We start from the raw sequence: 25,491 nt of genomic DNA on the forward strand, positions 1-25,491 counted from the left end.
AACATGATAGGGTTCTGTAAACATTAAAAAATATATAAAAAAAGAAAAAGGTAAGTGCTCCCCTGTGCTTAGCACCATGCCATGAAGGCGTATAGGGGGTGTGGGGGTAACGCCCCACACTTCCTTGATCCGGTCGTGAGTGGGGGTGATGTGATCAGCATCATGCCCCTGACCGCCTTTACCCCCCAGGGTTTCCCCCAGATACCCATGTTATTCGACGACGGGGCCACTTCCATCGTTAGAAAAGTTCCCGGATTTGAACCGGCCAGGGATCGAACCCGGGACCTTCAGCATGGTAGTCAGACACGTTACCGACTGAGCCACTGCGGTCCATGCATAATACGCACCACACTTTTTGGGGGCAAAAATTTTGGAAAGAAGTGCACACGATACGTGAGTAAATACGGTATATTGTGTTCTTACAATAAAAAATGAATATAAACAAAAAATGTTACCTATTAAATTTTGGTAAAATTGTGTTCTCTTCAATTATATTCTTATAGAAAGAACAAAACATTTTTTTTATATTGTGAAAATTCATACCAGCTTTATATATTGTATTAAAAAATTTAAATGAATGTAAAATACAAGGAAACCAAAAATACAAAAAAAAACCAACTAATTACGAATATGATGAAAAGCCCAAGACCTAAATATTCGATTGCAGTCATTTTGACCACATGTGCCTCCTCACGTAAGATGTCACCACATGCATTCTCCCGGGTTAAGCCTTGGTATGACAAGTTCCTAACCACCGAGAGTTTTAACCGACATCCAGGTTCTTTCAGAAAACGCACATCTGATGAAACAGAAGTGATCAGGCAGGCCTTCGAGGGAAGCCCGTCAGTCAGTTCGCAGAGCACAGGAAAAGGTCAATAAAAATAGCAATGGAAAGTTTGCTTCATATTATGTCTTTGGTGCCACCTATTTTACACAATTTTCAATTCCATGTGTCGTTTCTTGGAGCATTCTTTGTAACAACAAATCCCTATTATCCTATCAGTAAGCACCCAGCTCAAAGAATTTATGTCTGCTGAAAACAAGTTGCTGTATTAGCAAATTCTTACCTTTGCACAGTGGGACAAAAATTCTGAAAATGAGGACAGAATTTCCTACTTGAAAGCAGAGCGTTTAACCGATTAGTTCCCGGTAGAGCAATGTTGGGGCTGCCTCAAAATGCAAATAGTATCACTCGTGTGTGAACGTAAATGAGGATTTAAGGTGGGCGAAACCCACACACTTTTCAAAAGGCCATTTCGCAGTAGTCTCCCACACAGTTTCGTCTACCGAGACTGGTGTTGAATTATCACATTATGTGCTGGCTTCTGTTGCACATATTCTTCATATCAAGGTATGTACTTTCCGTGGGTGGAGCATGAAAACTGAATTGTGGGCATTGTTATACAAGCAGGTTCATACGCTGCTGTTTTCAGAAGAGTTGCAATGGTGTGTTTTTCTTCAATTTCTTTCAAAATTTATGGGACGAGGTGGGAATGATGCAATGGGTCTTTCCAATGCAACCAAGAGAAAACTGGCTGCCAACTCTTATCTATATGCTGTTACGAAATGTAAAGAGAATGTCAGTTGCATACGACTTCACAATGACAAACATGCCTGCATTGAAATGTAATATTTAATGTAAACGGAGCAGAATAGGAATACATTGGTGACCAGATACAGCATCTCAGTTCTACATACACCTCAGATTGAATTCAGGAAGATCAGACAGCATTTCACACATTTGTTTGCAACAAAGTAAGCGGTACATCCTCGACTCAGGTGTTACATTTGTGGTGTTTCCCCAAGGTGTTGACAAGGCCATTCGAATATCAGCAAATACTCAATTCCGACTGTCAATCCCAAGTGTATGCATTCGATTCTTTGAGTTCTTCCTTAACATGTCGTATCGAATCGAATTCTAAAGGAGCGCTTGTGGAGAATAGCAAAAATGAAAGCCCGAATAACGAACGTGTAGGATATATTCAAATGCTCCATGGACATAGTCATTGACAAGCCTAAACAAGATGGCAGTGGCACCACCAATGATGGCTAGATGGCAACCGGATTTTCTTAGGATCCTAAAAAGTCAGCTGAAATCATAGGTGTCAACGAGGTCTTAATCAAAGGATGCAATCTACTTTCTAAACTCTTATCGTCAAGTCACCATATTACCTTCCTCAGTTTTTGTGAATATGCGCTGGAAACTGTAGTAGAATATTTCTGTTCGTATACAATATCTTGGTGTATGCTTCAGATGCCACAGCAGCAGCTGTTCTTTCAATCGGCTGCTCGAGCAGCAAGACTCAAGAACATTAACAGAGTGATTTTCCCGTGATAGCTCCCGAATTTCTTCAATGAAGATCTTATGCATCACCTGCTTATCTCAACTGATCCACTATCAATCCTTCAGTCTTTGCCTGCTAAGAATATATCAGAAGACGTCACACTCTTGTTTGGCATCACTGGAGTGTCAAATGAAACCTAACAATTTACCTATCCACTAATAACAGTGAAGATTTATGTTTTTATCTAAGTCAGTTTGTGAAAAAAGTTCACCCAAAAATTTATTTCATGGTGTAAAGATGGTAAATTCACAGTGCCTTAGACTCCACACATTCACGAACTTTGCCATTTGTGGAATTACTGCAGTTGGCACCACCCCCTCCCCTGCTCCCAGGGTTGCCTCCAGGTACCCAATTATTACACGCTGCACCTTTACACATGAAAGAGGTCTGGAAAAATCCGACAGTAGATCAATTACCCCAAGAATTGACCCAGAGTACTCTTTTGGCAGTCAAGAGGCTCTGCTGACCGGACCACCACAGTTCAATTTGGTAGTGTGTGAATTTCAACTAGCACGAGATTTAACTGAACTTTTGTAATACTGCAAACAGCAGTTCTTCTCAGTGTTACATGAGCACAGGACATTCTTTGTACATTTGGTGTTACTTTATTATCTTGCACTATCATGTGAATAGGCACAGAATTTCTATCATTTTATGATTTTTTATGTATTATATTCTATTAGAAATACTGATGACAGTGTAAAGTATCTATTTACCTAATCAGATTTTGTCCCCATTTTTAGAATTCTGGCCCACTGTGCTGTGTTGACTAAAATATTCCCAATTCTATAGATGTATTTCCTCTTCTCACACGAGAAACAACTAACTTTTCATGAGGTAAAATCTTTCAAATGAAATTTTTGCTCATTTGTATCACCAGGGTGTTCTAATAAAATAGGTGACATTTGACCATAGCAAATTTGCAAATACAAGAAATTATTTTTTCCCCAACATACTTTCACACATGCACAGTATAGCCTGTGACCAAAAACAAATGTATATTAATACTCGTTTCTAGGTGTGCATTTACAGTTGAACCTCGATTTAAGTTTTTTCAGGGCATGAAGCTGAAAAAACTTAAAAGGTGGGAAAATGTAAAATTGAGCAAATCTTTCAAATATTTTATGTTGGGACCATCAAGATTAAATGTATAATGTGGGAAGTATAACTACTCAACCACTATCTTCTTTTAAAAAATACGATGTACATGTAAGAATGAATAAAAAGCAACAACTCAAGCAATATATGACAATTAAGTGTGCAGGGAGGAAGTGGGGGCAAAGGTCCAAAGTTTGAAATTTTCTGTAATTACACAAAATTTCCAAATGCCGTAACTTCCGTACATGTTAGTTCTGCTAAAAACCCTATCATTAAGGAAGAAAACAAAACTGATTTAATCTCTGACAATTAGTTCTTGAGCTAAGATTTTTTTTCACAGCAAGTTTGAAAAAAAAGCTCTTGAAATGGCATCAGCTTCAATGTGAAGAATAACCTCATAAAAGTAAGTAAAGTGCTCCCCAGTGCATTGCACCACATCATGAAGGTGTACAGGGGGTGTGGAATAAGGGCCGCACACTTAATTGATCATGGTCAACGATGGGGGTGATGTGAACAGCACCATGTGCCTGGTCACCTTTACTCCCAGTTTCCTCCTGGTACTCACTTTATACGATGCTGGGTGGGCGCCGGAGCTGCTTGAACAAGTGGGAAAAATCCCAGTTCTTCCCTGCTGGGGATCGAACCCAGTTCTCTCACATGGCAGTCAGATACCCTAATGACTGAGCTACAGCAGCTCATTGAATTCTCTCGTACAAGGCTCCGTTCACTAAAGGTTAAACGTGGAATCTCTATGCATAATAACGTTCTGTAAATAAAACAGGCATTTGGTAAGTGGAGGGCATTCCATTTAAGAGACCACAAATTATTCACTCTTTCCCAGGAATTCCTGTGAAGCCCTGCTGGATGCATTCAACAAGATTTGGGTGACTGTTCTCCCCTCCTCCCTCAGAAGTGTAATAATACATTTTCCCAAATCCAATCTCCCATCTCCATTGTCAATCATTACAAGAATTCAGAAGTATTACATAAATACTAAAAACATTTAATAAAACAACAATGAAGTTACTGAGAACAATAACGATTTTATAGCTACAAATATTATAAATAACAAAAGGCCCTTAATATAACATAATATTGAATCCAATAAGATAATAAAATTACAATAATTGCATGTTAGATAATGGTAGCTTCTTGAATGTTTTGATTAAACCTACTGTTTGTATCAGAACATTCAACATTCACATACAAATCAAAAATCAGTACTGAGCTTCTTTGAAAAATATTAACCAATTTTACAGCAAGGCAAAATCCAGGAAAAAATAGGAGCAATAGGGAACAAAATTTACAGTGCTATAAAAATTATCACCACTTGAAATACAATTTCAATTATATATATTTATTCCTTGTTTAAGATTCGTGCAAAGTACTGGCTCACTTTACAAGCTTACAATGAAGGCAGTTGCTACTACAACCCATTCATACAGGTTCTAATAGGATTATATTATTGCATGTCATGGGCTGGTACTGTACATTCACATCATGTTTCAATTTATTATGTTTTAAACTGTTAGAGCTAATGGCACTTATTTCATTACCCAGCATTCACTGGGAATACAATTTAGAGTTTACAAACACCCTGTAGCAACATTTTTAAACTTTCTTTTAGGCTGCTAAAGCATAGTAAATATTGTATATGTACATCCATATTTATAATGGGTCAGACCACATATTACAAACTGATCGGCAATTGTAATTCTCAAATCAAACAACTGAAAACAATCTGACGTCAGTTACGCTCGATATGTATACAGAATTACAAATGGAACTGCTGAAATTTAACACAGTCAAATATTACTGCAATGTTGGACACAAGAACTGCCTCTGCGAACATTTTGTTTCTACTTATATGTGAATTAAACAAGTACACATGTCTCAAAAATGCCGAGTTTCACTTACAGTTGAATTGTTATTTTTGTAACTCTGTAAAGAAAATGCAATTGAACAACATACCACCAGTGCTAAACATACATCTATGCCTTGCCATAAACCCAAATAAATATGGTCATCTATGAGCTCATTTTGCCATCTAACCTGTACTCTTGTTATTAATGAGAAAATAGATTTAAATTGAAGTAATGAATTTTATTTTGGCCATAAACTGTAATTACAACATACTGATTTATTTCTCTGCATTAACATTTCAAACATTATGAAAAACAAATGGCTGAAATTCACATCACACGGAAGTGGGAATAAAGAAAGCTCATATATAATATTTTTTAAGTGTGTGTCCAGCTACAACATTTTCTTTATCATTTTTAAAACATCAGCTCTAGAAATGTATGACTCAATAGCTACAAGATAACTACTGCTTCGCAACAATGTACACTTCAGGCAACATTATCCCCACAAATGTCTAAGGATAGCACCAGATTCATAAAAAAATTCAACTACGAAATTGCGTATGTGCATTTGCAACACAAAAAAAAAACCTTAATGGAAAAATATAATAGCATTATTATGCAGTTCACTCAAAAGAACTTCGGTAACTGCGATTTGACAAAGTAAAAGACTTGCCAGGCTATTCAACTATTATAGCATTCTTCATTCTTCTTGTCTAACACTGCATCTGTAAGTAGTTATTGAATTAATCAGAATCTAAACTGAAACCAATTTCTTGAAGTTTGGAAAGAAAACTATACCAAAAAAATTTCCAAATACATTTTAGTGGTGCATAAATAACTTAATATAACCAATAGGCTTCTTAATGAAGACAGTATTTCATAAAATATACTCCCATTGCAACAGGAATGCAAAGAATGTGTTTACATAAAACACTTACTTTTTTAAGTGACGCAATGGTGTATATTTAGGGGCATTCACAAGAATGGTTATTGATTTTTTTTTTTCAATAAATCCAGTGACAAACTTCTGCTTATTCACTGACGTATCGTGATATATGAAGAAGTTGCTGCTGCTTAAATACGTCACTTCATCAGTGAGTTTCAGCCACCATTTCACAAGAAAAAAATATTATTAGATCATCGGTCCTCAGTTCCATTTTTTCCCTTCACTTTAAGGTTGACAGCATGTCTTTTTAGATGAATTACTTTCATCAGTTGGCTCCACATGGATAGGCTTCATATTGCCAGAAGGTGTGTCTTCATCAGGACTGTCCGGTATCTGCTTTTGAGACACAATACGGTAGATTTCTGCAAAAACAAAAACAATTAAGATTGTGAAGTTTAATGCAGTTGGAATACACAATGCACATATATACAGCTTCTCAACATGTCATTTAACACGTTCTCTGCAACGTCTGTTATAATGACCAAAACTGGTGCACACCAATCAAGTCATGCTGGTCATCATGACCGAAACATGTGGCTTGCACATCGTTTGCCTAGAGTGCTGCTCTGGTCACAAGTATAAGAATGATGTGCATAACGGATAACCGACAAGGTGTAGGGAGTCTAGTACACTTAAAATTGTACAGGAAAAAACTTAAATTTGCGAATTTGTGAAATGAAGTCAAGTAACCTCTTTGGCGCAGGAGGCTGGCAGGGAACGCGTTAATTCAAAGAAACACCTGAAGAAATGAAAAAGTAGAAGTAATTTCTCCATTTAACAAGCTGTTAGATGAAATGTATTCACATATTCATGACCTACGTATGATTTATAGTCAAGAGAAAATTATCCCCTAAAATTCTTTGACCAGTCAGGCAATACACAATGCAAGGTTTTTCAGGATAGGGTGTAGGATGGATACCTTTCAATTTGGCACACACAGATGTACCATGTAGAAATATTAGTGAAAAAGTGCAGGCTTGACCAGGATTCGAAGCCGTGGATCTGGTACGATTGCTCTACCAACTTAGCTACAGAGCCAGCTTTGCTGTCGCTGTGGAGTAGTCTCCGAGGGGTTGTAGGAATTTCAGAATGTTTACTAAGCCCCTATCAATAGCAATTTACTCCCGACTGTAGTCAATGGTCATGGAGCCAGAAAATGGGTTGTAGTGCCACAAAGTACAACCAACCCTATCTATCAAAGTAGTTTCTGTAAGTCTGAAATCCTAAATGAGCTTTCATCAAATTAGAATACTTTGTAGGCAAAGATATGACTAAAAGAAATGCTACTAGCACTAAATAATTATATTAGAAAAAAACAGTAGGTTTTCATTAACAAAACAATATTGAATGTCAAAGCTTGCTACAAGAAACAGATATATTACTTCAAACAGAAGCTATTCTTTAAAATAAAATGTAATTAACCTATTCCTGCAACATACTGTGGAACCTGAGTTATAGGTTGTTGAGACTTCTGTATGAAGAAAAATTTAACAGCAAACACTTTTTACTATTTAATCAGTGGTCAGAAGTAGCGCGCTACTTGTAGCGTTGCTACAGTAGCTACCTACAAAATTTGTAGCTGTAGCTGTAGCGACGCTACATTTTGAGAATTGTAGTTGTAGCGGTAGCGAAGCTACAAAATTCCTGTAGTTGTAGCGAAATTTTCGCTACAGCTACATTTTCTCTCAGCATTTTGAGGTGAATTTTGAATGTGGCAACAGCGTCAGGAAAAAATTAACAATAACCTTTAATTTTGCTGGAGGTTCATAAAGACAAAGTCTGTTACATGGAAATACAGATTATCTAGATTGTGGATTATAGATATCTGCATGTTATTTAATTAGTATCTGGATATCTAACTAACTGACATATATGAATATATTCCAGCTAACAGCTACGTTTTTTTGAGCTGCATCGCTATTTTGGGGAGAAACATGCCTCGTTTGCTGCACCGCTGGAATAAAGTGCCTCGTTTGAATCCCCCGGAACAAAGCCTGTGGATATCCATGGTGTAAGAGGCACCAAAATGTCATTAATTGCTGTATAAAACACAACTTGCCGTGCAAAAACGAGCGATGGATTTTCCACTGCACTGACAAAGGAATAGTGCCAGCAATAAATGGTTCTGTACGTTAACAGCATTGATCATTGTCAGTATATAGGATCTCACCAGCAAGAAATTATTTTTACAAGAATGATAGAGTTTCTGGAAATACAATTATTTTCGCAAAAATATTTGTTCACAAATTTTAAAATTACAATACGTTTAGAACACTCGGGTTTACATGACACATTCCTCAATATATTGTATCATATTGTAAAAAGTACATACGAGTTATTAACTTTCCTGCAGAAACGACAATTTTCTTTAGATCATATACATAGATTTCAAATATATGTATTTTTCCTACTTTTGCGTCACTTTTCAGTAACTTTTGCTAATCATGACATCATCATCATCATTATCCTTCGCCGTTTCCTGCCTCTGACTCGGTCGGCATAGAAGTGAAGCCTCTCCATTATTTCCTGATCTTCCACCACTCCTCTCTTTTCACTGTGTTACAATCTTGTCCTCTTCTAACACTCTCCACTATCTGCTCTTTCCACCGACATCTTGGTCTCCCACTTGGCCTTATTCCCACTCCTTGTGCATTATAATCTCTTACTGGTAGTCTTTCTGCATCCATCCTCTTCATGTGCCCGAACCATCTCATCTGTGCCTGATCTATCCTGTCCTGAAGCTTCACCACACCCACTGTCTGTCGGATCTCCTCATTCCTTATTCTATCCCTTCTAGTCTTCTCCCATAGACTCCTTAAAAATTTAATCTCCACTGCCTGCATCTTTTTCTTGTCTCTCTATGTCACGTAATTATTGGCACATAGTATGTGTTATATGTTACCTTTTTGCATTTCATAAGTAGTACATCCCTGTTCAATATTAATCTTCGAACGCTTTGATATAGTCCACCACCCATTTGTCCTCTTCTGTTTACCTCTTCATCTATTCTTCAACTCTTCTCAATCATGACAATGAGGATGAATGGTTTATTTAATTATTCTCTTATCTATACTAGTCGCTTTCTGCTACTTTCGGCTAATTGTGAGAACCAGGAAGAATGATGAATGATGAGCAGTGTGGGGAATGGAGGAGCAGGAGGATCAAATCCTCCCAACTTGGCATCTTTCCTAGTTTTTGTTTTGAGTCCATTTTATGCATAGATAAGCTGATCGAGACTGGATCTGAGCCACTATGTGCCTCCGCTGGGTATCAAACCTGGAGCCCTTTTTGTAAACAAAGGTTCATTCAAAATGCTGCCATCATATCAATCTATTAAAAAATGAAATATTTATCCTCAAGAAAAATATGTTGATGTGAACATAAATACGTAATCCTACCAAATTTCATTTGTGTATACTTGTAATCATTAATTTGGGTAACACCCTAATTGCAATATTCATATATCAAATTTGAATTGAAATGCCACTTGCATAGGTATGTTATTCTCAAAAACTATAGTAAAAATAAGTAACTGAAGTAACACAGCTATCAAAATTATCGAATGACGGGAATCATGATAATAAATAACAGAATCTATTTACCAGTAGTAGGGGATTTTTTTAATACCCACATGGTTATTTTTAAGTTTTTTTATACAGAAGTAGCGCAAAAAGTAGCGAGTAGCGAACAGGAGTAGCGTAGCGAGCTACATTTTGGTAAATGTAGCTGTAGCTGTAGCGAAGCTACATTTTGGAAGAACAGCTGTAGCTGTAGCGAAGCTACTTTTAAAATGTAGCGTTCTGATCCCTGTATTTAATGAATGCAACGCCCTATTTTACTGCTGCAAAGTCCAAGTTTTCACAAAAAGACCTAACGAAACAAAATACACCAAATTTCCATGAACATGAAAAGTCCAATTCATCCAGATTCTTTTACAGGAAACAAATAATTCCAATTACAACAGAAAATATATATGAGCACATATAACCAAGTACTGCAATTAAATATTTTCATCTAGGCAATATGCTGAACTTAAAAAAGACTGCAATTACATTTAAATCCCATCATTTGTACAACAAACAAAAACAAACAAGTCCACAGGTTGACACAGAGCAATGATTCTCAACCTTCATGAGACACTGGTAATTTTTTTTTTAAAGGCCATGCTCCGCTCACAACAATATTACTAGTAAATACCATACTCATTTTTTGTAACTTTATCTCCATTGTTACTATTATTAACAAACAGAGATTGAAAAAGTACTTTGATACCCCGATAATTTTATGGCATGGATTAATAAAAAAGGCTACAACTCCTAAACCACTGCAATTTTTATGAAAATTTTATATGTAATGAATAAAAAGCAACACATGACAATGAAGGATCCAGGGGGTATGTGGGGACAAAGGCATGATTTTCAACCATGCAGAAGCCATTATCCTTTTTTCAAACTTACGCCACGGGCCTTGCATATCCTCAAAGAGTGGTTTTCCATCCTGCTTTCCTCGAATTTGGTCCATCCAGACTTTGCCGGGCCCACGCTAGAAGTGAAATTACTAGAGACCGGAAGTTAGGCAAAATGCCTTTTCTTTCCTGTTAGAGATATGATGAAAACGAATGTTGCAAAGGCCAGGGGGAGGGATTAGCTTCATTTAAAGGCAATTTAATTTTAATTTCATAGAATATTGCCTATATTATTTCATAAATGCCAGATATTGCCTATTTTAGGCATTTTCTTTAAAATTGGGACATGACTGAACTATGTGCATACAATTTCCTGTTCCCAGGATTAGTTTCCGATGCTTCCAAGAAATTTAAAAATAACAGTTAGCGAGTTATTGCAGCTAATAAGGACTTGGACAAATTAAGGGCAATTCAACAAGTTCTGAAAGGTGAAAATATACAAACTGAGTTAGATCCATATGTTCTTGGGTGTTTTAAGTATGCTCCGGTAACATCTGTGGAGGTTGGAAGATCTTTTTCAATTCTAAAAAATGTGTTGTCCGATTGCAGACATAACTTGTCGGTTGATCACCTGAAGAAATACCTTGTTGTGATGTGCAACCGCAATTAGTGCTCCTTATTCAGAGACTGCCAAACCGTACAGTACAAACTTGAAATGCATTTAAACAGTTTCTTAGTTCGAACTGCTGTGTGGAATATATAGTGTAAATTTTTTAACTGAAAGAACCCTGTGTGCAGTGATAGAGTGTATAGTTAAATAATTTGTGTACTGGTTGAAGTAGCCAACAATTTCTTTTGTCAGACTATTGTGTGTAGCCATTATACAGGCTACAATGGAAAATTTTGTGCTGACTTGACTCCTGTTTGCAGTGATTTATTAAGTACAATATTGGACTGCTGTCTCTAATGATGAGCTCCTGGTTTATTTGAAGCAACTATAAAGAATGTACAGGTACGTTTCTATATTATTTAAACACCTAATTCTTTTTGTATCTATCTTCATTATTTTGAGTTAAATTTCATTACCTATTTATTGCCTATTTGTATTTTAATGCCTATTTTACTGCCTATTTTGAAAATTATAAGTGCTTATTTGCCTGCCTATTTTATATGTTTTTAGTGCCTCAACATCCCGTCTCTAGAAATTACAGATATTGTTCTGCAAGCTGGAAACACTTATGACCGCCTACCTATTCTCGTAGCACTTCTGGCAACTGGAGAATCGTAGGGGAGCAACTTCCTTACTTGGATTTTTACCTTTCAGGCTTAAACCACATACGCTAACTCATGAAAAATGTCAAAAAACAAGTCTGGTGTTAGTAAATTCAGATTTTTATTAATTTTTACATGCAAACATGCTTGAAATTTGTTAGAAAACAATCCGATTAACATGCATCGCATAAACTTACAACCCAGGCTTCCATTCAACCAAGCCACAGAATATCACCACCCTCCTATTCCTCTATTTTATACAATGCGATTGCCAATATGACTTTTCTTTGCAGCGCTGTCAAAGTTATAATTTGTACAGCGTGATTGCCATTGTAGTTTTTTACACATTGCTGGCAAAGTTGTAATTTGTACAGCGTGATTATTTTTATATACAACATTTTCAACTAGAGAACTTATGATCTGTCATAAATTCCCCGGGGTTGGGAAATTTGACTTTCTTACTGAGAATCAAGAAGAAATGTCAAATACTTCATGCATTACTAAAATTATGACATTGTCTACATGCAAGAAGTTAGTTACAAAACAAACACCACATAAACAAAGATATAACATGTAAGATTATGACAAAATATCAGATTCATATATTAAATAACTTAACATGCATAAACACAAAACAGAATACACATATGTACAGTTTGTATGCATAATCGCAGAACCAAATTTGTACAATTTTCAAGAATAAACACAAAACAACACACGTGCAGTTTACATGCATCAGTAAAAAAAAAGAAAACACATCATGTACAATTTGCATGCAGAGATAAAATCATAACATATGCATCTCGCATACATAAATTAGCATGCCTACATTCATAACATGCAATAGACAACATGTATGCACAAACTCCACATATCACAAATATGGTACCACTATAATTTACAATTTGTTATCATGCTCTTAATAAATATCGTTAGACAGCATCATGCAACTGCTCCAAACCTAACTCATGAAGTTGCAAATCGTTACGCATGCTTAAAAGTTTGTTTATCCAAAGTTTTTGTTTGTCCAATGAACAATGCCAAGCTTTGATATTTTTTACGGAAATATTTGCAATGTCTTTTCCAGTGTTGCAGCATATGGCTTTCACTGTGTTATCATCATGAATTTGCATACAAACAAAAGGACCTTGGTATAAATTACAATATTTTTTTATAATGCAAGTGATAGTGTCACTTTGAGGATGCAGTTTTATGAAGATCAGATCGCCTTGCTTTACTGGATTTTTTGTTGCTTGTTTTTCATGCTGTTTTATAATATGTTTTTGTCTCTTATTGAAACTACATGTTTCTGCCATAAGCAGCTTATTTTTCCACATCTCTACATAAGGAATGCGATCCGTTAGTACTTTTTTACAGATATTTTGAGGTTCAATATTTAGCCTGAGTTCTATAGGAGCATAACCTGTACTGGAACAAATTGAATTATTTAACAGATGTAAAATGGCAGCAACATGGCTAGACCATTGCTTATGTTTACCATTGCAAAATATACGCATTAATCTATTTATTTCCTGGTGATATCTCTCCACTAAGTTAGCACTTGGATGATAACTGGGTATGTAAAAAATTTTTACATTGAGAGCATGCATACCTTTTGTAAAATGTTCTGCACGAAATTGTGGACCATTGTCACATATAATGATTGTTGGTATTCCCAAATGGATGAAGTAAGAATGTGTTAGTTTTCTAGTTACGATGGAAGCTGTACTATTGCCAATAGGATATGCCACAAGATAACGGCTAGCAGAATCTAATACTGTTAGTAAATATTTTTCACCTTTGGAGGAACGTATGAATGGACCTTGTAAATCAATAAATAATATTTCACCTGGTTTTGAGGGTTTGTGCATGATTTCCAGATACTTAGGAGGATGTTTATCTGGTTTATTTTTCATGCAAATTTCACAATCAGTGATGTAAGATTTTGTGTCTCTTTTCATATGAGGCCAGTAAAATATTTGGTAAATTTTACTGAGTGTCTTGTCTGTACCAAAATGACCACCTTCATCATGATACTTGTGCAGTACAAGATTTACTAATGATTGAGGCACGCATATTCTTATCCGGTTTGGATTGTGAAAATCTTTGATGGTAAGTAGATCATTGTGAATAAGGTATATATTTTTCCAGTTTCGATGTTTGCTCTGTTGTGAACTTTCACAACCAGCGAGAACAGATGTAACACCACTGCAATATGGATCACTATTTTGTTCATTAACAAAATTGTTTTTATCACATATTAATGACTCGTCAAGATACTCAAAGTTATTCATGAATATGAGTTCATTATCATGGTCATTAAAAGATCGGCTCAACAGGTCTGCCAAGAGGTTTTCTTTACCTCTACAATACTCGACATGGAATGAGTACTGTTGTATTTGAATAAACCATCTAGTCAACCTATTGTTCCAAGTGTGTGCAGATTCTAGCCACGTGAGGGATTTATGATCTGTGATAACAGTAAATTTTCTACCTAACAATAGTGATTTAAATTTGTCCAGTGTAAAGAGTATTGCTAACACTTCTACTTCAGTGGATGTATATGATTTCTCAAAAGGCTTCAAAATCCTTGACACGAATCCAATCGGATGCAAGTTGTTGTCTACCAGTTGAAAACAATATCCTGCAATGCCTATATTTGATCCATCAGTTTGAACAAAGAATGGTTTGTTCAAATCTGGATGGTAAAGCATTGTTTCTGCAATAATGGACTGTTTCAACAACTCAAAGGAGCATTGTGCACTTTCATCCCATTCCCACTTTTTGCCTTCTTTCAATAACTGGTACAAGGGATGTGCCATGATGGCATAATCTTTAACATATTTTGATAGCCAATTGAAACTTCCCAAGACTTTCTGCAGTTGCTTGATATTGCAAGGGACAGGTAAGTCTTTTATGGCTTGAACATACTTGGGAGATTTCTCATAACCCTGTGCACTGATAGAATGCCCTAAAAATTCCACCTTGACTTGACAAAACCTACATTTGTCCAGTCTCAGTGTCATGTTGGCATCTCGTAACTTGTCAAAAATAAGTCTTAAGTGAAAAAGATGTTGTTCGAAAGACGTGCTTTTGACAATTACGTCGTCTACATAACATACTGTAAAAGATTCCGTACCTTCCAAGGTTCGTGTCAGAGCATTAATGAAAGCAGACGTTCCATTGATTGATCCGAACACTACCCTTGTGAACTGGTAAAGTTTTCCCTGAAAACTGAAAGCAGTATACTTTCTTGCTTTGGGGTGTAAGGGGACCTGCCAGAAAGCATTAACCAAATCTAGGGAGGACAAACATTGACATCCATGGAAACTCATTAAGAGTTCATTTATGTTCATAGGATGTAATTGCTCAAACTTGACATGTTTGTTGATATTTCTTTGGTCTAAGCAGAGACGAATGCCTCCTCCGGGCTTGACTACAACTAGGAGAGGACATAGGTACTCTGATTCAGAATATTCAATAATGCCTAAGTTGAACATTTCTTCTATTTGCCTGCCAACTTCATCCCTATATGCTAATGGTATTGGATAGTTTTTGTTAACTATTGGTGTGGAAGTATCCAGTTCTATTGTGTGTGTATACTTGTTACAGAGACCTGGTAATTCAGAAAACAATGTTTTATATTGTTTTAACAACTGAAATAAAGCTATCCTTTGTGACTCATTTAAATGTTCACACTCTTTAACCCTTCTCCACAAGTCTTCATCAGAAGGATGAGAGGATGACCGTGGGGATATGTTAGATACAGAAGGTCTGAAATCTAACTCTTCTTCCGGACAACTTTCATTTGAAACAGCGATAAATTTGGAGAATTTGCTTCCTTCGCTCGATTCCAAGAGTAAGCCTCGCTGGACAAAGTCTAAAGAACTATCAATATTGTATAGGACATCTAAACCGAGAATAATGTCTACTTTTAAATGTCTGACTACCAGGAATTTAATGTAAAAAGAAAGTCCACAAATTTCAACGTTCAAATGAGTGGAACCTATTAGTTTGTCTTTCCTTTTCCCTGTATAATCAACTAATTTAATCCCCGTAACTGGCAATAGCCGTGGTTTAGAAGCCTGAGTACAAATAGACTTCCACAGGGTTTCCGAGAGAACACTGACCTCAGCGCCACTATCGAGTAAAGAAGTATATTCCTTATTGTTTATTCTTACTTTTATGTGAGCAGAATGTTTACGCTTGCTATTAGTATTTATGGGTTGCTTACAATTTTTGATTTCTGCACTGCAATCTATTTCATCACATTCACTTAAGTTTATAAAATGAATAGCAGGATTTATCGCATCACTCACATCACCTGCTTTTTGACATGAGCTCGTAACTAGTTTAACGAGTTAAACTGGTGTATGTCTGCCTGGACTGTGATTTCATTTGGATTGACATCATTGAACAGACCTTTTTGTTTCAAGAAATCAAAAACTACATTCATCCCAGACTTTGACCAATGAATTAAATCAATTCGGCCATTCCTTAGATTTCCTAAGTGTTTTTCAAATAGATCCAATTTTATACTGGAATCTGCATTCAAAAACAGATGACTAATATTCACTACAATGAGATTCTCATCATTCCCTAACTCCATTAGAAAATTATTCCACTGACTCCACTTACTCCACAAATCAGGATTGTCAGCAGTTAATAACTTTGGGATTGGTGGTAATGTGAGTAATATTAACTGATTCGTTAAAGGTAATAACTTGTGTATCAAACCTTTGAGGTCACTTTTCATTTTGTGTAGCTCTGTATATCTCAAAAAATCATTGGTGCCAATAAGCAACATCACTTTATTACCAACTTTGGTATCTGGACAGATCTTTTGAGATAGGTTGGAAATAGTTTGGCCGCTAGTACATAACCCTATGTTCCCTTTACCTAGTGAATCATATGAAACAGTGTAGTTTGCCAAGGTTTCTGCTATGCGGATCATCATGGAATCACCTAGCAAATGGACATTATTGTACAAGGGTTCAATGACCTGTGCTTCGGTATTTGTTTTGACTGAATTGTAAAATTTTTTGCGTGTGGGATTAAGATTACTAGAGTTGGGTTGTTGCAAAGGAGGATTAGCAGGTACACTCATGACACCTCCCTCTCGACATGAGCGACTTACTCGTTTCCCGAAAAAGTAGACTTATTAGCATTGGTGATTACATTTCTTTTTGAGTTACGCTGTGTGCTGGAATGATCAACAACCTCGCACTTGAGTTTGTCACCTCTGTCTTTAGACTGAAGGGAACATTTAGTTTGAATAACTGCTACGTTTCTATTATTATCATAGTTTTTAGTTCTACTGTTAAATACTGCCTGTGGCCTTTCACGTAATGAAGTTTTGCTAAGGGCTTCGGAATTTTCTATTACCGTGATGGCTTCACTCAGCTCGGTAACAGGTTTCATTATGAAAATTTCCTTGATTTTGAAAGGCATCAAAGTAGCAATTTGAGCTAGCCTTTGTGCTTCATCAGTGGTAGGTTGAACAATCTGCAAAATTTTCCATTGGTCCATGAAAAATGTTAGCAGTGACCCATGAACAGACTTTTGATACTGGGAATTCAAGATTTTGGTGAGCATCGTTGTTTTCCAATTAGAATTTTGATAATGATTCAGAAACTGAATTTTGAAAGATTGGTAATCTGAAAATTTTTGCTTTGAGATCTTGTACCATTGCTTAGCATCTTTTGTTAGCAGCGTTGGTACATAAGTCATAAAATCTGTTTCTGCTATTTGAAATAACTCGAAATTCTCTTCGACATCATCTAAGAATTCAGATGGGATTAGTTCACTAGAAACTCCAGAGAATTTCGGAAACCTATTTAATTGATCTGACTTCAAGAAATTTATTTTAGTAACATGTGAGGAAACTTGATTTTCTTTGCAACTAGAAACACTCTTACTTGTTCCATTAGGGAAAAGTGTTGTTACACTATCATTATTATTCACATTTACTAAGGGAGACTTTTTCCTAGACCTATTCTTTTTTCTACTCTTAAGCCCAGATGAATGACAGCTAATTGTGCTGGGTGAACTATCTGAATCATTTTCCCGAAACCTGTGTAGCATGGTAGTAGTTGAATTCTGTAGAACTTTAACTTGTTGAGCTACACCTGACAAAACGGGCAACACTGTATTGTTCACAATACCCACTAAATGTTCTACCTCATGGGAAACATTACCATTTTGTAATTCACTAGTTTCGATGGGAATATTTTCACTTGTATGGGATTTACCAGCAATAAAATTAAACCATTCTTCAGCTTCTGATGGCTCTTCAGTAGATTCCTGGTGATCTACAGGTGAAAATGCAGGCTTCTTTTTGACAGACTCTGGTACTTGTACTTGACGATGACACCATACAGTCTTGGCTTCATTGTTTTGTATTCTTTCTTCCAGTTCAAAAAGTTTGTTTTTCACAACCACCAGTTCCTGACGCAATTCATCCTTTTCTTCTATCAATTTTCTCACTTCCATGTCAACTTTCTGGGTTTCACTCCTAACCTTCTCATTCCTAGAAATGCATTCTTGCCTGTATAGGGACACATCTTTCTGCATGACATTCAGTCGGATGTTCAGATCAGCTCTTATATTTTTTTCTAGATTCTTTAGATCACTCTTAAATTCTGCTTTCACTTGTCCTAACTCCTGTTTAAGTTCCTCTTGTGACTTCGAGATAGCTCGCAATTCAGCCAATATTTGCTCCATATTTCTTATTTTTCAAGTAAAACAACTTAAGTTCACTTTGCACCAAACAAGAACTAGTTGAACACTATCACAATCGTGGAATCACATATTTCGTTTTTGCAAACTAGTTGCGATGATAATGTAAAAAATTTCACATTATAATCTTTAGACGAATAATCTTTGAGACAGCGTACTGAGTCTCATAAAATCTTTTATGACCGCCTACCTATTCTCGTAGCACTTCTGGCAACTGGAGAATCGTAGGGGAGCAACTTCCTTACTTGGATTTTTACCTTTCAGGCTTAAACCACATACGCTAACTCATGAAAAATGTCAAAAAACAAGTCTGGTGTTAGTAAATTCAGATTTTTATTAATTTTTACATGCAAACATGCTTGAAATTTGTTAGAAAACAATCCGATTAACATGCATCGCATAAGCTTACAACCCCGGCTTCCATTCAACCAAGCCACAGAATATCACCACCCTCCTATTCCTCTATTTTATACAATGCGATTGCCAATATGACTTTTCTTTGCAGCGCTGTCAAAGTTATAATTTGTACAGCGTGATTGCCATTGTAGTTTTTTACACATTGCTGGCAAAGTTGTAATTTGTACAGCGTGATTATTTTTATATACAACATTTTCAACTAGAGAACTTACGATCTGTCATACACTGCTGCTCTCATTTTTTTTATTTTTTATTTTTTTAGCCAAGAAGTAAAGAGTATGATATCAATGACACTTTGCATGGTTGTAGGTATGTACCACCGCTACGTATTACATTTTTTTTATGCATTTGTCTCTCGAGATGCCACAGGACATGCTGTACGCCATTTTTTTAAAAAAAAATCAAATTGACATTTAAAAAAAAAAGTAAAAGTACTCCCCTGTGCTTAGCACCATGCCATGGAGGCATATAGGGGTTGTGGGGGTAACGCCCCAGATTTTCTTGATCCGGTCATGAGTGGGGGTGATGTGATCAGCATCATGCCCCTGACCGCCTTTACGCCGAAGGGTTTCCCCCCAGGTACCCATGTCATTCGACGCTGGGTGGGCACCAGGGCCGCTTCCAACGTTGGAAAAGTTCCCGGATTTGAAACGGCTGGGGATCGAACCCAGTACCTTGAGCATGGTAGTCAGACGCGTAACCGACTGAGCCACAGCGACGCATAATTGACCTTTAGCTTCCTTTAACCCTAATTATTGGGATGCACAATGTATAAATATTACCTCCGCTAAAAGCCCTGTCGTTAAGAAAGAAAACAAAACAATTTCATCTTTACATTGAAATTAAATATTAATATATAAATTATGGTATAATCAGAGAGTACCTAAAATTATGTCTAGGCTTGTTGATAAATATAAATTTGTTAATGAAAATTGATGAGCAAACTAAAAGGATGATTGGTTGATTTGGTGTTTTAAGTACACTTTATGCACAGTAAGGCTAATTGGGACTGGACCTACAGTTTAAAGTGGGAGCCGAACCACTATGTGCCTCCACCGGGTATTGAACCCGGGAAGAAATAGAAAGGAGGGTTCCTATTGTGAGGGTCAATAGGAATATTATTTTTTGGGGGGTTGTTAGCATTAAAAAGGGAAGGATTAATTATAGACCTTCATATGTGGGGTATGAGCCCTCTAGCTTAATTAGCTTACCTTTAGGCGACGATGAAACTGAAAGGATGAGTTTCAGGAGAACCTCTAATGGCCCAGTATGACTGACGCCAGGGCCTGATTTGGGGCCACACCACATGGTTGAGAAACACAGATATAGAGCTTATGGAAGTAGGGGCCACTATATTCTTTGATCAGATGCTGGTAGAGTGGCATTTGCTGTCTTATTGAGTTAGCTGGGTAAAAGGTTGGATCGGCAACACACTTTCAAACTATCCCTGGTGATTTGAAACCATGGATATAAACATGCTCTCCCTCATTTACCTTGCCTTTCCTCCATTATGGACAAAACACTTAAGTCATTGTGAATCCTTACTCTGCCAATTAATATCTGTACTATAATTTAACCCAGGATATAAAGATATGCTGAGTAACGTGAAAATTGCATTGTTTGGTAATAAACGAAAGAGTGAAATTCAAAATTCACGAGTGCTTGTTTACATTCAAACTAAAGGAACCTTGTATATACTGGTAGGAATCTGTTGTAGTTTCCTCAAGGTGGTCACACTCTAAGACCATGATAAAATTCAAGTATAATTCCCGCTTTTCAAGGAGAGCTTACAAAAAATTCAAGGGTCCAAGCAGATGTTTTCTCTACTTCAACCTCACGTATTACCGCCTCTCACCACACACACAAATATATTAACAATTTATAGGGTCTGTGCGATTCCAATGTACCCAAAAATTCTAATTTAATTAAATGTAACTGTGAATCCCATACTATTTAAAATGTTTGATTTAAAGTGTGGAGTTTACATTTGCCATTTCACATACTCAGACTCGAAAAACATCTGCAAACAGAAGTCACAAATGTTACGGGATATACTCATCTACGAAAAATTGTCAATTGTATGAGAATTTCAAACTTAAATTTACCTAATCAACTTCAAGATATCTTATCTTGCAATAATCTTCTGTCTGTCAGATAGATTGTTCTGCAAAAGACACTAACTAAGTAAGCGGATTAAGAGAATTCTGTTTATTTTCCACGCAGCTTCCTTTTTCCTTCCTCAATAAAAATAAAAACTAAACTGTGAAAAACTTGCCTCGGGGCACTTGTAAATGTATGAATTCATTTCGTTTAATAAAAGTTGCACTTTTTCACGTTTACAGTGAAAAATTCACGTAGAATTCACGCATTATTCCCAGAGGCAATAATTCACATATAGCTACCCTGTTCCTTAATCAAGTGCACCAACATTCTAATAAAATGTTCATGTATTTCTGCTTTTCTCTGCCATATAACTGCATACATGTTGCTAGCTCCATGAATAACATTTATTTACTATAATAATGCAACAAGAAAAAAGTGAATTCAACATTATGGCTGTCATTAAATTTATTGTCTTGTAAGGGTAAAAATGAAACAATATTTGTTGAAATCATGCTTAAATTATGAAAATTAACTTTAAAAAATAGATTCCACTGTAGATACTTCTAGCTCAAAATTAAAATAAGGCAACTACTGCTAAGTACACAACCTGAAGTAAAGCGCAGGTCAGACTTGATATGAAGGACCACTGGTGTGCATGGAAGTCACTGGCAACACTGCTTACGCACATTATCTGTACTGACTGTGGGCTTCACATCAATTGGTTCTACATTTTGTGGCCGAATTGTATCTCCTTCAGGAGGATCTCTGATTTGCTTCTGTGATACAATCCGATAAATTTCTGCATAAAAATCAGAAATTAACTTAGAATGATATCAACAGAAGAAAAAAATAAATAAAAATTAAACTACATTTGAAATAAATGGAATGTCCAATTTTCAATGTAAGTAATAATGTAATTAAATACATTCTATCATTTTCTTTCAGGTTATAATCAAAAGCTAACTTTTTTTTTGGCTGCAATTGCAATTTCCAAATCTTTAAAAAGTAAACTCCAGCAGTAAAGGTTGTAAGCCACTTCTACCACAAGTGATCAAGTCCTTGTTGACAGGTGGTTTTGTAGAACCAACACTTGTTAGACCAACATGCAAACACAAGGTACAGCAAGCATTTTCATGGCATACTACAAATACAGTTTAACTTAAGTCTGCAGGAAAGGAAAAATCTACTAAAAATTGTTGACTAGATAAAGTGCTGAAAGCAAGAACCAAAAGCATATTAAACTTCAACAGGCTAAAGTATATATATAAATTGAACAAAGACAATGTAAAATTTTTCAGATTCAAGAAAAACATATACAGTCAACTCTCGATTCAATGACCTTTCACAGTTCCCGGGAAAAGGGTCGTTATTTCGAAGGGGTCGTTATTGGAATTTGCCCCAATTTTCTGCTTAAACGGAGCTCAAACGGACACAAAGATGCATAGGAGATGGTAACACCATTTATCCTGGTAGTTATACAACCTGTTATGCACAGGACGCAAACAAAACAAAAAAAAACACGTTTTCTTTGCTTCAATCAACTTCATTCACACTCCCCCCTTCCCCATTCAAGGGAGCAGTCCAAACTCCTTCCTTGACTTGCATTGTAATACAGTGTGAAAAAGGAAACGCTCAACTTGCGATCTGTCTTCACCCAATGCGTATTCTAGGACACGTCATTAAACAGCATCCCAGTCGAAAGTAATTTAGGTTTGGAATTGAATTTCACTTTAAACTGTATATTTAGTCCCGATTAGCCCATCAGCATAAAATGAACTGAAAACAAGCTTTATGAAACTGCGCACTTTTACATATCAAAATGGTAGATTGTTATTTACTCTCACGTTAATCGATGATTTAATGTTGGATTTAGGAGTATTCTCGATGTCAAACACCCAGTCCTCCAAAAGTTTTCCCCTTGAATAATGTCTTTTTAATCGATCTCAGCGACCATTCCTACATTGAGCACTTCTTTTTTCTTCACATGAATGGTTCTGAAGAAAAGCGGATGCAAATTAAATTTACAGTTTTGCTTATCAGAAGGCGCAGAACATGAAGTTATTTTAACTCTTGTTTTCCTTTCTGGAGATCGAATTTCGTTATCGTCAAATGAAAACAGCTTTGCGAGATTCAAAACAATAACTTTTTCCTTCGCCCTGGATGAGTCATCGGCAAGCAAGAGCTTTGCAGACACTAGACAAAACACTGGCGCCAGCTGCATCGTAAAAACAAGGAGACCGGCTGGAAGTTCGAGCAACAGGTGGCGGAAGAGAAAAATCCCAGCATTTTAAAGATACGAAGACTGAACATTTAACAGCAGTGTAAAGAAGAAATTTAAACTTTAGGCTAAAAGATTAAAAATCAGCAACTTACGTGTGTGAGTATGAGATTTTTCGTACTACGTTTCGGAGGTTACACTACCTCCTTCTTCAGGTTGAAACGATGTTATTCAGACACCTGACATGGTGCCTCGTCGTGAAAGTGAAGGTTAAGGATTTAGGTTAAAAAGTTGCATGAAGGACACTTTCTAAAAAAGAATATAAATTACACATCTAAAACCGCGCAATACTATAAAAAACAAAAGAACGTTCAAGGCTGAAGTCGGCGAACTGCCGACCAGTGCTCGGGGTAGGCGAATGCACGGTGTCAGCCCGTACCTGGGGAAAGAAAACTTCCCCTCCTCAATCCTTCCAAACTGGGGCTCGGGAGTCACCAATCCAAGGAGAAGTCGACTTCCACCTCGGCGGCTTTCCTAACCTCAGGAGTAACACGGAAGCCTATCTCGTCCCTATTCACTGCGGCTTTATCCCATTTTTTAAAGAAATTAACCCAGCCGTCTTCTAAATTCCCATCGTCCCTATTAAGTTTGTTCCAATTTTTCGCGCATATATAGGCAGCTTCATATACGTTTCTGTCCAATTTATTGTTGACCTCCCTAATAACCTCCCTTTTAGCAATCTTATGTCGTTTGACCAATATGTGTTCAGATAATCCTGTTTTGGGTATGCCCTCCTTTACGTCCTTATCATGCTCTCCCCACCTAACTTGCATACTTCTCCCGGTCTGTCCCACATATTCCTTTCCGCATTCACACACTATCCTGTACACTCCCTTCCGCTCTTCAGGGTTATTGCGCCTATCCCCCCTCCCTTTCTTATAGGACGTAAAGTGCTTTTCAATACTCCGGGGCGCTCTTACCCCACATTTTATTCCGTAACCCCTCACGGACTTTTCAATTTTCTCTGAGACCCCCTTAAAATACGGGATCCCGACAAAATATGTGTTCTTTTCACCGTTTCCTATCTCAGTTTTTTCCTCCTCTTTGTCATTTTGCGATGTTTCTTGTCTAACAATCCTTTTGGCTTTCCTAGCTACTTTTTCCAGGTCGCGGATAGTATACCCATTCTTTACCCCCACCTTCCTTATCCATTCCCCTTCTTTCTCTTTCTCTTTTTCGTCATTGCACAGTCTTTCGGCGCGAATGAAAAAGTTAAGAAAAACATTTAATTTAGTCCTATTCGAATGTTGGGATCTCTTATGGAGGTACAGCTCTCCAGCTAACGGTTTATGGAAGACCCCGGTTACGATCCGTTGTCCGGTTTTAGTAAGGCACAAGTCAAGAAAGTGGATCTTTCCGTTGGCCATATCTTCCCTAGTAAACCCAATTCTGGGGTCCTGCTTCCCCAATTGGTCGAAAATGCTGTCAAGTTTGATTTCATTCCCTATGATGAGGATGTCATCTACGTATCTCCCATAATATTTTACCTCCCCCCTCCCCCCTACATGCTCCATAGCGGCTTTTTCGACGTAGTGCATGAAGATGTTGGCCACAAGGCCAGAGATGGGATTGCCCATGGCCAACCCTTCTTTTTGTCGAAAGATTTTATCGTTAACGTAGAAGTAATTGTACCCCGTAATGAGAAAAAACCACCGGACATACTCCCAGGCGACCAAGATTTCAACGTTTTGGTCAATCAACCATCTATACAAACAATCTCCAGCTTTGTCCCGGGGGACACTGGGGTACAGATTAATAACGTCGAAACTACAGATTACGTCCCGTTCTCCTATGGTGAGTTTCTCAATAGTTTCTTTGACCATAAGAGAGTTTTTGACGCTATACGGAGTGTCCATATTCATTTTTCCCATCCTCTTAATCATTTCTTTAGCTAAACCGTATCCTGGATGTGCATACATGGGGATGATGGGTCTGAGGGGTATCCCCTCCTTATGGGTCTTAGGTATCCCAAAGGCCGTAGGAATATTCCCTTCCTTAACCCCCTTAAGTAATTTCTGGAGAGC

The 25,491-nt window shown here is 36.9% G+C and overlaps 1 protein-coding gene across 2 annotated transcripts in view; it reads right to left on the reverse strand.

Annotated features, from left to right (window-relative positions):
• Window positions 1–4,461: 4,461 nt before the first annotated feature.
• LOC145992031 (ras-related protein Rab-11A) overlaps window positions 4,462–25,491 on the reverse strand; it is a 41,002-nt gene continuing 19,972 nt past the window's right edge. Inside the window, exons 5-6 of one of the 2 annotated variants that reach the window (XR_014442120.1) lie at window positions 21,797–21,988; window positions 6,480–6,616 (exon numbers count right to left, since the gene is read on the reverse strand). Coding sequence is in view for 1 of the 2 variants with exons in the window: in XM_083128102.1 (XP_082984228.1) it covers window positions 6,480–6,616 (137 nt within the window). In the remaining variant the exon portion in view is untranslated. Of the gene's footprint in view, window positions 6,617–21,796; window positions 21,989–25,491 lie in introns of both variants that reach the window. The other variant, XM_083128102.1, reaches the window with a different exon arrangement.

This window comes from Lepisma saccharinum, chromosome 1 (assembly GCF_977018435.1).
Source record: "Lepisma saccharinum chromosome 1, izLepSacc3.1, whole genome shotgun sequence".
In the NCBI taxonomy this organism is placed as follows: domain Eukaryota; kingdom Metazoa; phylum Arthropoda; class Insecta; order Zygentoma; family Lepismatidae; genus Lepisma; species Lepisma saccharinum.